General features: G+C 36.7%; 1 protein-coding gene and 1 long non-coding RNA gene across 4 annotated transcripts in view; one reads left to right on the plus strand and one right to left on the minus strand.

Moving 5' to 3' along the window:
* The window catches only part of LOC139982977 (receptor-type tyrosine-protein phosphatase epsilon-like), a 150383-nt gene that overhangs the window by 22719 nt on the left and 114377 nt on the right, over positions 1-13287 (plus strand). Inside the window, exons 11-17 of one of the 3 annotated variants that reach the window (XM_071996266.1) lie at positions 273-361; positions 912-1043; positions 1210-1361; positions 1772-1907; positions 2412-2543; positions 2941-3040; positions 3338-3417. The exons of 1 other annotated variant lie outside the window; for it this stretch is intronic. In XM_071996266.1, coding sequence (XP_071852367.1) covers positions 273-361; positions 912-1043; positions 1210-1361; positions 1772-1907; positions 2412-2543; positions 2941-3040; positions 3338-3417 — 821 coding nt within the window. The remainder of the gene's footprint in view (positions 1-272; positions 362-911; positions 1044-1209; positions 1362-1771; positions 1908-2411; positions 2544-2940; positions 3041-3337; positions 3418-13287) is intronic. One more of the 3 variants, XM_071996276.1, reaches the window with a different exon arrangement.
* Positions 5910-11884, minus strand: LOC139983245 (uncharacterized). Its single transcript, XR_011798570.1, has 3 exons — positions 10548-11884; positions 9829-9880; positions 5910-8355 (listed from the first exon to the last, which is right to left on the minus strand). It is a non-coding gene; the product is annotated as an uncharacterized lncRNA (long non-coding RNA).

Here is a 13287-nt window from a genome sequence, read left to right on the forward strand (position 1 = left end):
AACACAATACAAATGAGTAGTACCAATACTAATAATGGACAATGTCCTTGTGTTTATCTGACACTATAATGTTACCAGATGTCAACTTCTGTAGATATAAAATGAAACATGTTGCAGAAGAATTGACCATTTAGTACTAAGCATATTCTCCAAGGGATAATTGTTTGCATTTTATTTCTGAAATTGAATTTAAAGCACACATATAGTTGCTGTTTTGGGGGGCAATAACATTCATTGCCTTTTGTTAACAATACTTCTTCATTATTACCTAGGACCTCAAAGTAAAGGTCTTGCAGAACAATTTTGGAGAATGATTTGGCAACAAGATGTCAGGACATTAGTCACGCTGGTAGGCAGTTCGGTTAAATGTTTAATTTTAGATTACAACATACGTCATTGATATGTTTAGACTTTTAATCAAATTTATTTAACAAATGCCTTGATATAATATGAACTGGATTAATATACACACCTGATTGAGTATATCATTTCATGAAAATATTGTTAGATATGAGTAACAATTAAAGTTATTTGTTTGTAACTAACATAGAATGGACTACACTGTATCAAGAGCAATGTACTGTCAATTTTATTTTTAGCATTTCCATAATTCTTAGATTGAAAAGCAGCTAATTAATCTGGAACATAAATTCACATCCAATCAACTACCTTACTGTACTCACAATGCAAGCATAGACTCAATCACATACACTATGAATTGTCAGTTTTAAGTTTCCTTAATACTAATATAATTAATATATTTATTAAAGGGAGTGTGAAGAAGTTAACAATATTTCCATGTGGTGATATAGAATTAAAACAAATTAGAACATTGCAGTAGGAATTCATCTAGTAGACTTCAGATAATCTTTATATTTGTTACACTTTGTCTATCCTTTGTCTTGTCTAAGGATGAAGATGTTTATAGCTATTGGCCCAGCAAGGTAAAAACTAGTGAGGTGTTTGGTGAGATGACTGTGCTTTTGCAGCAGGCAACCAATCATCAAACATACACAAACAGAAAGCTGAAGATAATCACTGCTGTGAGTAAAATATTCATTTTGTGTTGATGTACATTCCCTAATGTCTACTTCTAGTGCGTCATTGTAAAGTAGACAGATTATTCTACCATTTTAATAACGTGCAGAAATTAGGCATTACGAAACACAGCAATACGCTTGAGTTAAATTGTGTTCTCTCTCTGTACAGGATGACAAAATTCTAAATGTCCACCAGCTTCAATTTCACATTTGGCCTCAGGGAGGAGTTCCAGGAGATTGTGCAAACCTGATTGATTTCATCAAACAGGTAAAGACGAGGCAAGAGCAGACCAAGTTGTCACCAATGCTCATCCACTGCAGGTAACAATCTTTCTGCTCATGTACTTGAGAGTTTCGTATTCAGACCTATATGAAAATAGTATGTAAAGTTTCTACCATATAGCATTATAGCATAATCATTTTTTATGGATAAATATTAGAAAAACTCCTTAATGCAGTGCATTGTGAAGTTCAATTTTTCCTTACAGATATTAGATAACATAAGTAATATAATTAATAAATATGAAATTGCAGATAAAATTTCTTGTGGCAACTGTTACGGTATCTTTACAAGGTTGACAATTAGCTACTTTTCCATTGCAGCAAAAGAGACATCAAATACTATGCAATACAGTTTTTGTGAAGTGAAGTTATATTTTAAAATTGTTTATTGTGATGCTTACATACAAGTGAATTTGCAGTGAGTAATTTAACAATGATTTTTTTAACAGAGATGGGAGTGGATCTACTGGTACTTTTCTAGCCCTGTATCAATTGTTGGATGTGCTTAGATATAGCAGTACAATCAGCGTCTACAATGTCATCAGAAATATGAGAGAACACAGAATGGACATGGTCCTTACGCGGGTTTGTGATTTAGTAATAAAGTCAGATTTACTAAAGTAATAACTTTTCCAATAGTTTTTGTTTGTCAAAATATTTTTTCTTATAGTTTAAATGTGACTAGTTATGGATAATATGTGTTTTACTGCTGCAATAAACTAAATGTAACTTAAAGTTTGCTGGGTTCTTTTGAAATAGCATTTAAGTTACTTTAAATTAATTACTATAAATTAACTTTACTTTAACATCATCAGTAATTCAAAAGAGGGACCTAACTAGAACCTTACATGAATTGCTATGAATAAACATTCTAATTGATCTTTTTAATTTCTCTACATTTAAAAGTAATTATGTTAATCTTTAACATGGCTCCATTGGAAATTTAATCAGCATGCATGTCGAGGAGAATGAAAAGTAATTTAAGATCATCACGAAGTCTCCTTTCTTTAAATGAACTCTTCTGGTTTGCTTTGAATTTTTAACTACTTTATAATGTTTTGAAAAGTCATAAATGGTTAATTTTAACAGGTGCAGTATCTATATATCTACGACACCTTGCAACATGCTCAGCTGACACCGGAGAAAACAAAAACATTCTCCAGAGAGTTCAATGGCATGGATGATCAGACAATGAATCGTAAAGCTGTTCACGAATTTGCTGTAAGTTGTATTCAGTGTCATCACCTGTTACTTGTGACTGCATGTTTGTCACATTTATCCATTCATCTGTACCGACGATCATGTTTAGTAAGGTAAACGTGTTAATATGTCAATGAGTCATAAGACACCTTATAAAGGATGCTTAACTCTGTAAGCATTTGCTACTAACTACTACTTTAAAGGACATGAGGCCTTTATCTCATCCTTCTTGTACAACCATAAGACACTTTATTAGAACTATCTTATGGCTAAACCAATGGACACTAAAAATGTCTCTGCTGAGGTTGTTTATTTGTAGGGAAGTCATCAAATACATTTTCAGACTACTGACATATGAATATCATGTTCGTTGATATTATCAATACATTCAGGATATTGTTGTTACTTTCTCCTCCAGGCTCTGAGAAAAATCCAAAAACTTAACATGCCACAGCAGCAGCAGATGGGAGAAGCTGAGGAGAATGTCTACAAAAACAGATTTCCTGGAATCATTCCTTGTAAGTACAAAGCTTTCAATGACATTTGAAAGGTTCTGAGGGTCAACCTTTGCATACTATAGGACCTCAGATGCCACCATGCATGCAGGAGAAGAAAATTCAAAGCTCTGTCATCAAACTATAGTTTCTTTTTTAACTTTCAATCTGATTATCAGATTAAATCAATGAAAGTTGCTTCCATGTTGTGTACAGTGACAATGGGAAATTTATCTGTTTCTTAAAACTCATTACCTTTATGATAGTCTCCAACCAAGTTCTGAATTTGTAAAAAAATTGGTCTTTGATTATTCTTGACAGTTGACTCCTCCAGGCCAGTCTTGAAGTCAAATAGTGTTACTCATGGCAGCAATGATTATGTTAATGCTACAAAGTTAGAGGTTAGTACATCCATACATGAACATTTATTCACAAGCTTTGCCTAAACTATTGCTATGTTAAACTCTTTTAATATGTGATGTTATTCTAGGATTCGTCCTTCAATTAAGGAGAAAGGATTGTATATGGAGGTCAGAGAAATATATGGTGCTAACAGTCAAGCTATTTTAACTAGTAAGTGAACTAGTGTTCTGTGTACAGGCAACATTCCAAAAATTGATGAATCGTACTAATACATTAAAGACGCGCTAGCGTACAAGAAACCGGCGGCGCTATTTGTCACTCACCGAAAAAGTTTTGTGCCAGTCACAAAAACCCGGATGTTAGAGTACACACGGGTATACTACACTACTATACCAGGGAGTTCCATAACAACTCCCTGTCTATACCAATTGGTTCTGTGAAGTTACAACGCTGCGCTGTGCGTGTGTGGGGCTCAGACACCCATTCGGTATTCACACTTCATCGAACGTAGTTACATGATCACCATTTCTAAGGAAATCGGCATTTTACAAAAAATTACGGAAAATGTTCCCAAGGAAAAGATTTGGAAGTGCTCCTGGGAGACCATTATCACATGGATTCGATGCCGCGAGGAGTAGAAGAGAAACAATCAGGAGGCGAAACCTTACGCAAGTTTATCTTCTTCATGCTCATGACGACTGGGTCTCACAGAAGGCAACATGGGTAGTTGAACAAGGGAAGCCTATGAGTAATGCGGAGTTTGCTAATCACCTGCTGACAGATCATGCTCACAGGTAAGTGAATTTGTCCGATTAAGTCATAGTTAATAGGCCTATATTTACTCTCAACTTTGACTTGAGTTAATTCTTCAAGCAAAGTAAATCTTAGTCTAAAGCCAAAATATAGCTTAGTTTATTTCGAGATGGTTATCGTAGGATAATGTTATACTAGTATAGTAACAGTAGGGATTAGGCACCCAAACTAGGCCGACATTCCGGTCTTGTACGTGTTTCATGATGGCCGGGTTGTAACTTCTAAGCCACAATTTGGATGGTAGCTTCACGATTATTCAACCAAATGCGTCAGAAAGGCATAAAAATTATAAATTGAATGCGGGCGAATGTTGCAAGTGGGAGGGCAATTCTCCCCGATAGCTTCCAAAGCAAAGCAATATTTTGGCCACTCACCCATCAAGTATTTTATTGAGGAAACCAAAACCTATCGATTATAAGGAAGATGCCCAAAAGTCCCCACCAACCATCCCCCCTTTTACATTCACTAATCTAGCATCGCTTTTCGAACCTTCACTCACGATTGCTCCAAGAACAAGGAAGATGTTTCATGCATTTGCAGTTCTATGCCCCCTCCCCCCTTATAAAATAAAACAAAAAAGAATGAAGATATGACATCATGGTACTGGGTATATTTGCCTGCACAGATGGGTTGTGGTTGAGTACCATTCTTGCGATATATATGTGTTCTTGTAACTACTCATTCCAGCTATGGTCAGGCAACTTACACTGAACATTTTCAGGTCAATACCGTATTTGTCAATACTGACAAAACTATTCCATGTTCATTTCCGACCTTTTTCGATGCAACCATGGGCCACCACATACAGTTTGGGTGCTGAAGAATTTTCCGGGGGTTTTTAACTATCATATCAGAAACGATGGAATGAACATGATAGGAACCCTGACAGAAACTTTTCCCTAAGTTACAGTGCTTAGGTCAGTAACGTGTTAATCATTGAGGTAGCAAGTCCCGGCCAAATGTGACTTGATACTATGATACTTCATTTGATTAACCCGCAGTGTAGTGACGACAGTTAGGCTGCCAGAACTTTAAGTTAGTAAACCAACATCTTCCAATTTAATTGTTGTAAATCAAAGTTTTGAGTCGATTTCTTCAACAGTAATATATCGATCCTTTCAGTATTCCTGTTGATTCAAGTCTTTGATATAACCTTCATGTGCCATATTGTTCATTAATTATTATTTTTTTCTAGCTAGGTGACCATATTTGAAAATCTACCATAGTTGGGATCAATGCAACATAAGAAATAGTGTTCTTAGGAATGGCAAGACTTGAATCGAAGCAGCCACATGATTTTGCTATAGGGTACAATATTCTCACTACTGAGTTAATAAAGATCAGAAATGGTGAACACATTGGCATCCATAGTGTAGAGAGCCCATATCTCATAGGCTTACTTCACAGAATCAAATAGAATATCATATTAGACATGTATTGGTTATCACAAGAACTACACAAGTAAAGTGCTTGATGCCAAAATCTCCTCCTATTGGGGCTGATTTATTACCATACATTGCAAGATATCTGTGAGCCACATAATTGTTTCTGATTTTTTTTTGTGGTACCAGACACTAGGTGAAGTCCATTCTTTAAAGGTCATCTGATGTACTGCCGGATTGGTACTTGAAGTCAATTTTCATATGCTCTGCTTTGCTGAAGAGTTACATTTTCTTAACACAAGACTCACACAGAAAGAAGAAACAGAAAACAAGTATTGATGAAAGTTTAACAGATTCTTATAAGGAATACATAAAAAAGGTGATTGTCTTATTGCATCATTATGATATCAAATGATTCATGGTAACCTTACATATGTTGTGTTCATGTAGGAAGTAGAAACCTCTCTATAGTAAGCTTTGAATCTATTTCTTGAAATAAACCTAATGTGGTACTCATGTGATATCAACTTAGTAGATGTTAACTCCCAACACTATACTGATTAGATGTATGTATAGTCACAAATATCACCTTGGAGTCATACTTAACCAGGACATTCAAGTGAAGATGGGCCGCAGACTCCATTCTAGCAAATGGCCACATCTATATATGCAACCCAAACAGAAATATTGCAATTGAAAATGGAAAAGCTTATTCAATGCTGAGGAATTTTCACAACACTGTAGCAAAATAAACCAGAAAGCCAGTTGGCTTATTGTCATTCCTTGCCAATTGAGATAATAATTCCAAGCTTTCGTCATTGTTGATTAAATTGATCAGCAAGGTTCTTTCACTGACTGTGGACTTGCCTACTAAATATGTTAACTTACCATGTTTACAAGCTACTTTTAGCAAAAATCAACTCAAGCCCTGCCCCCTAATAAATGTGCATAATATCACATTGAACATACAATATCATGCACCCACTATCTACCAACACCTTCACACAAAGTATGATTCATTCTGAAAATGTTTACAATTGACCTTGTGACCTTAGTAATATTCTTGAGATGAGCAACAAAATCACTAGAGCTCTTCTACTCACTATGGCACATATATGTACCAAGTAAGACCTCAGTCCAACTTGTCATTGTTCAGTTACAGTGTTTATAATCTATTTTAGTGAAAATCAACTTAAGCTCCACCCCTAATAAATATGCATAATGTCAACTTAAACATATATCACCATGTACCAGCTATTTATCAACATATTACCAAGTTTAAATAAATTCTGACTTTTGGTTGTGGAGTTATTAGCATTTGAAGCTTTTTACGTTTGACCCTGTGACCTCATTATTATTCATGAGATTAGCCCAAAAAATATGGGTTCATCTACTCACTATGGGCCACGTCCCCACCCACTAAGTATGGTAATGATCGGTCATTCCCTTGTTGAGTAATCTTGCATACAAACTTTTCATACCAAAATATTGCTAAGCCACCCCCTCATAAATATGCATGATATCAATTGCATAAAACATCAGTGTGTGAAGACTATCTACCAATATCATCATACCAAGTTTGACGAAATTCCGACTAATAGTAGCCAAGTTATTGCAATTTGGAGTTTTTCACGTTTGACCCTGTGACCTCATTAATATTTATGATTAGGCACAAAATCAGTTGGTTTCATCTAGTCACTATGGGCCACCAAGTATGGTAATGATCGGTCATTCCCTTGTTGAGTTATCATGCATACAAGCTAAAGCGTCTAACACACACGCACACGCCAACCTAAATACATGGGTTCCTTTGCTTCAGCAACGAACCAAAAATGTGTAAAATATGTCAACCTATTAAATGTATGTGCTTAATGATATGTTATATCACACTAGTTATTTTTGACTGGCATTTTTTTGTGGATCAGAGGGTATGACATGATACTACTGTACACTCTAATACTGTTCATATGAAATGAGCCCTTTAATACCATGGTAGTCTGGTTAAAGGGAGGATTTCAAATGAGCTGCTCCAGTCAGCCTAGTGTGACATTATTAGGAATGTAGAATATGCAGTGAAAATGCAATGAGGTTGTTTGGGTCAGCAGAGAAAGTTGGAAGATTAAATACATTACTTAAGTAAGGAATGGAACATGCTCGTACACATGCAAGTGCTTTTATAAATGTGTTTAGCTGTACAATGAAAGAGGAGTGGAACAACATTTCCATGCAATGGTTAACTGATTTCTAGTATCTAGTACATTTTGATAAACTTAGCAAAGAGTAACCCATAACCAATCACGACTTGAGTTCATTTACATCAGCTGTAAATACTGTCACTTCAACTAGCTTTGTATATAAATGTGCTTATTACAAACAGTTGAAAGAGTACTGTTCCTGGTCTGCTGAACTATGATATAATTTACTGTGGTTGAAAACTTAATGTAACATATATATGTTGCAGAGATGAATATCTTGTCCTATGTTAATGTCCAACACTTCATTCAGTCAAGCTAACATGCTATCAAAACAATATTGGAACATTGCTGTAACATGCATAAGAACAAAATGTGAATCAGTCATTCTCCTACTGAAACACAACGATAATGTTGTGTGAAGTTAACCGACTGTAATTGACCCAAATCACTTCATCTTGGCTGCTTTTTAAACTCACTGTCATGATTCTGGCAACAGGGAATAGCACAACAGCACATATATGTCTCCAGCAGAAGTCACTTCAAGAAGTCAGATCCTGGTATATTGGTTGCAAAATCCTAAAGACAGCTGTGCAATAAGGAAAACAGATACATGCATACAATGTAAATGAAGGTAAGCTATATTCATAAAAACAGTATGTATAAACCAGAATGCCAAAATGCATTGTGGTGTGGATAAAGTACTATGAGTAAATTTTGGATGAATGGGACATACTGATACGTACTTGCTTCAAGTAATACAGCAAGAAGCCAGGAGTACTCCTCGTGACATATTGTATATTCACAATGACAGCTGTGACAAAAAATGACTACTGATAGCCTACTTGTACACACTGTGATACATGAGCATACTAATATAAGATCTCCCCAACCTTAAGTTCCTAATCTTGAGATATCCAGCTTATAACCTTGTCACAATTTGATCCTGTTGACCCAAAATGACCTTTGATCTCTACCACAACCAATATGGTCCTTAGTACTCAATGTGGAACACGATCATACCTAATTTCAGATCTATCCAAGCTTCTCTACTTGAGATATCATGTTTACAAAGGTTTTTACTATTTAACCCTGTTGACCTCAAATGACCTTTGACCTCCACCAACAACAATAGCATTCTTGTTCTTAATGTGGTACACATACATACCAAATATGAGATTCTTGAGATATCGTGTTTACAAGCTAGATGCCAAATCACACATGCACACACGCACCCACCCAAGCCATCATGAACGTAAAGAATTATGATTTCATCAAAACCAATTCTTTTGTCAAAATTCTTCAAATACAAGGGAAAATTAATACGATTATGTATCATTGGGCCCATCACCTGAATAAGTAAAGCAGCATGCTGCTTTACTGGTTTTGGTAATTATATCAAATGTTAGGCCCACTTAATGATTAAAAATAGTAAATGCTTCTCAACTGGAAGGCTTTGAGAACAAAATCTTCCAATTACCTCCTATGCTTTGACAATTGGTCAAAATCCATTGATAATAGCTTATAGATCATTCTCTGCCATATCAAATAGTTACAAGGGCGTAGGAACCGGGGGGGCTGGGGGGGGGCGCCAGCCCCCCAGTGAAAAATGTGGAGGGGCGGAAGTATCATTCCGCCCCCCCCCCCCCGGTTCGCAAGTCAGAAAACCCCTTTTTCATTTCCAAATGAGAAAAAAAAATCTCATTTGGAGCACCAAATTGCATCTAAGGCCAGGGGAAAATACAAAATTAAGTTTACAAAATGGAGTGGGTGTTGAAGTGTGCTATATTGCACCAAATTGCATCTGAGGCCACCTGGAAATGCAAAAAAATCAAAAGGGGAGGGGGACACCCCCTCCCCTTAGACCCCTCCCCCAGGCCGGCCATCAGTCTTCAGCCCCCCCTCTCAAAAGTACCTTCCTACGCCACTAAATAGTTATCTTGTACAAATCTTCAAACATTTGTAGGAGTTTTTATAGTGTTTCTTTCAAAGGTCAGGTACAGATGATATTGCAAAGGTGGCATCTTCTTGTAACTGTATCAGATAATTATGAGTATCATACCTCATGCTCACTGATTTGGGGTGGGTTGACTTTTTGCTACTCTTCATTTCTTCTGTAAGAAAAAGACATTACTTGAGAGGAAAATTATTCCTTTCAGTGTCCAAAGTAAAACAAAGTGTTTTCATGTCTTGAAATCCTGTAAGATGTGCATAATATACTAGTATGTTCGCGAATATCCATTAAAGTACCATCTTACATCATTAGATTTATCATTGGTGTTAGTTTCTTTACAAACCCATCAATGAGTAGAAATGTACTACATTCATTGCTGGACTACACAAAAGACAAGCTGTAAATGTGTAACACAACGGATTTCTTTTCATTAGTTGTCAGCGAAGATACATGTGCAACAGGGTGTTAGAACCAGCGGCATATCCCTCACCCCCTTACCTTTTTAAAAAATGTTAAAACTTTCCTTTTGAAAATGAAAACCCCTCTGCTAGAATTTGTATCTATTCCCTTCCTAAAAAAAGTAAAGTAGACAGAGTTTTCTAATATATCGCTGCCTCAGCTGTTGTTTGAAATAATAATCATGAGCAGTTAGTTTTACGATGCTAAAGCGAACACAAATATGGGAGAAACCCGCCAGGGCTTATTGATTACATCTTACATGTCTGGTGGCTTCCAATTCAACATTTAAACTCAAATTTGGAATCTTTTCAATTTAGAAAGTCATTTCAGATGGGAAAACCTAAGATTGCTGTTGGATGAAAACCCACCTTACTATGACCCTGCCGGGTATCGAACCTGGAACCTCCCGATTGCTAAGCCTCATTGCTTCAAATGCCACTGCCTTTATCCATTCGGCCACAGCAATGTTTGCTATATGGTACTCCAAAGAAGCTCTTCTGGTCTAACAGCTCAAAACAGTAGCAAAAGAAGCAGATATGGTCCGCCATGAATACCAGTCAAGGAGTGACATGCCAACGATCCCCTTTCCCCCAAAAAAGCAAATTTAAGTAAGAATGGGTTATTCCAAAACATATCGTAAGGATTATTACTTAACCTTTTATTTATAAAGTTAGAAAGGCACAAACTTTTAAATGAGAGCACTCTATAATCTACAGAACTGTTTCTCTGAACTTTTCTAACTGCACATATACAAACATGGCCTAAGATGCATATCTTCATTCCAGGTTTTGTCACCCTTGCTAATCTCCATCTGTCTTTGACCCACACCTAATGCCAATATGGGATATTTTACTTCCAGTATAGCAAGACACATGCCACATATAAAAGCAGTTAACATTAATTGTGATGAGAGAAGAAGCTCACATACAACTTTCCATTTTGAACACTGACCAACAACAATGGAATTATTCTAAGTGTCATGATAAGTTCCAGATGCATGTCTCACATAAACCATATGTTGATGCTTGTTTTACCTTACAGTCATGCAATGGTGAGAACATCTAAGACCCCAAAGGCTCAATAAATGTAATGATTTCTTCTCAAAAAACATATATGAAGACAAGAACTGCAATATGCACATAAAAATATGCGCAACTGCCATATGGCCCACTGCACCTTCTGGCCCAGACAGCTGATTGATAAGAAAAGGATTTTGTGAATATCAGGAATTGCGTCATTACATTCACAAATGTAGCCAGGCTCCAGGCTAAGCCTAAATATACTGTAGCTAGACTAGGTAGTAGAACCATATGCTGTATAGTGGCCTCAGTAGTAGGCTTATATCAGTAGTAAGGCAGGGTATTTAGTGAACTGTGAACCTAACACAAGATTATTCGATCTGCCGAGGGTAATGTCCAAAATGTAGCGATTATACAGGAACAGTTCATGAGAAGAGTCGGATACTTTTCTTCTTGTGATAAACTTAATTGTCATGTTCAGATTCCAAATTGAGAGCAATAGATGGGATAAAACGGTTAAACAATAATAAGTTATGAGAACTCAAACAATAATATGTCCTAACACTTTGGCGAAGACTAACTGAACTACTAACTGATATAGGCTTAGGCTATAATTAAGCCCTAGGTTAGTGCCAGCAACTTGAAATTTACTTTTCTGAATGCATGCACTAGTCCTGTTCCCATTTGTATTTGGCGGAGTGTATAGCCTAGGCGGAGTGTATAGCCTAGTGGTTAACGCCGGCGTCTCCCAGTCATGAGATCCCCGGTTCGATTTCCCGCCGACAGCAGTGTGTGTCGTCTGGCAAGGGTGTTGTTCAATAACAACTTCCTGACATGGACGTTAAATGGATGTGTGCCGAGAGATTGGCTTCGGTCAGCTTGCGGGAAGATCACATATACATACATAAATTTTGTAATCGTTTTTTTCTTGTGCATGAATGTAATTGTCATGAAATGGACTGTCGTGCGTGAATGTGACTGCCTGGATCAGATCCGCTGTGCGGGGTTGGGAATATGCCTCTAGTACTAGTACTATACTAAGCATTGTACGACTGGGCACCTTCAAAGTTTTTACATCGGTAAAGCATACCAAGCTTGGGTCAACGTAGAACACTTTATCATTATTGTCTAAGATAGATCTATAGCCCTAGGACTATGCCGAGCCTAAGTTTTAGCTGGCTAGTGACAATGCATACCATTGCCTTAACATTGGTAAGGCCTAGGCCCCCTATTGTTTAGTTCACAATGTGCTGTCAATAGGCTGATTAAAGCCTAGTACTAATACTGAACTTACGCAGAAGGATTTACGTACAGCCGCAACAAAAAACGTTATTTCTCATAGAAATAACAATATACATTACGTCATAGTTTATATCAATTACTTATCCATGGCATCATCTCGATTGATCACAGGGACAGAAGTACTATTTAAGATTGACAATTGTTCGTGAACTTTCAATAACTTTCCGCCAATCACAGTGTGCAGACATGGACATAGATGCCGCGTATGTTTGCAACATAGAACTTAATTTACGGAGAAGACACATCCAGAGTCAGGCGGAGCATTCATTTAACGTTAGTGGGACTCTATCTGTATTCTGTACGGCAATGTACTGGAGTGTATTACCAAATATTTGCTATAAAATTATTGAAACCCGAATGAAAGTTGTATATAAATATCCACAACCGAATCGAGATACGGTTGTGTACACGGAGGTTATATATACTGCTCTGTTGATAATGCCTTCACTTTTTCTGTATCTCACATTGCCCTTCTCGCTAAATATAATTCTATGAGGAACAGTGTTTGTTTTGACTAACCTTGAATGAACAGCCGTTTCAAATACAAGCACAAATAAAGGAATGATTCGGTCAGCAGATTAATAACGGCATGACGTCTCAAAGCTATATCAATAATAATTACGATGAAATGTCAGAGAATACCATGCCCATTGTAGGGGGAGGGGATTTGGATGATTCATAAAGCTTCCAATTTAATTTCGGAGTTTTGATTTCCAGTTTGCCAAAATTTGGTATACCGATGATATTTCATACTTTGGATTTATCCTGTGGGATGCTCAACCTTACT

This window comes from Apostichopus japonicus, chromosome 2 (assembly GCF_037975245.1).
Source record: "Apostichopus japonicus isolate 1M-3 chromosome 2, ASM3797524v1, whole genome shotgun sequence".
NCBI classification, from domain to species: Eukaryota; Metazoa; Echinodermata; class Holothuroidea; order Aspidochirotida; family Stichopodidae; genus Apostichopus; species Apostichopus japonicus.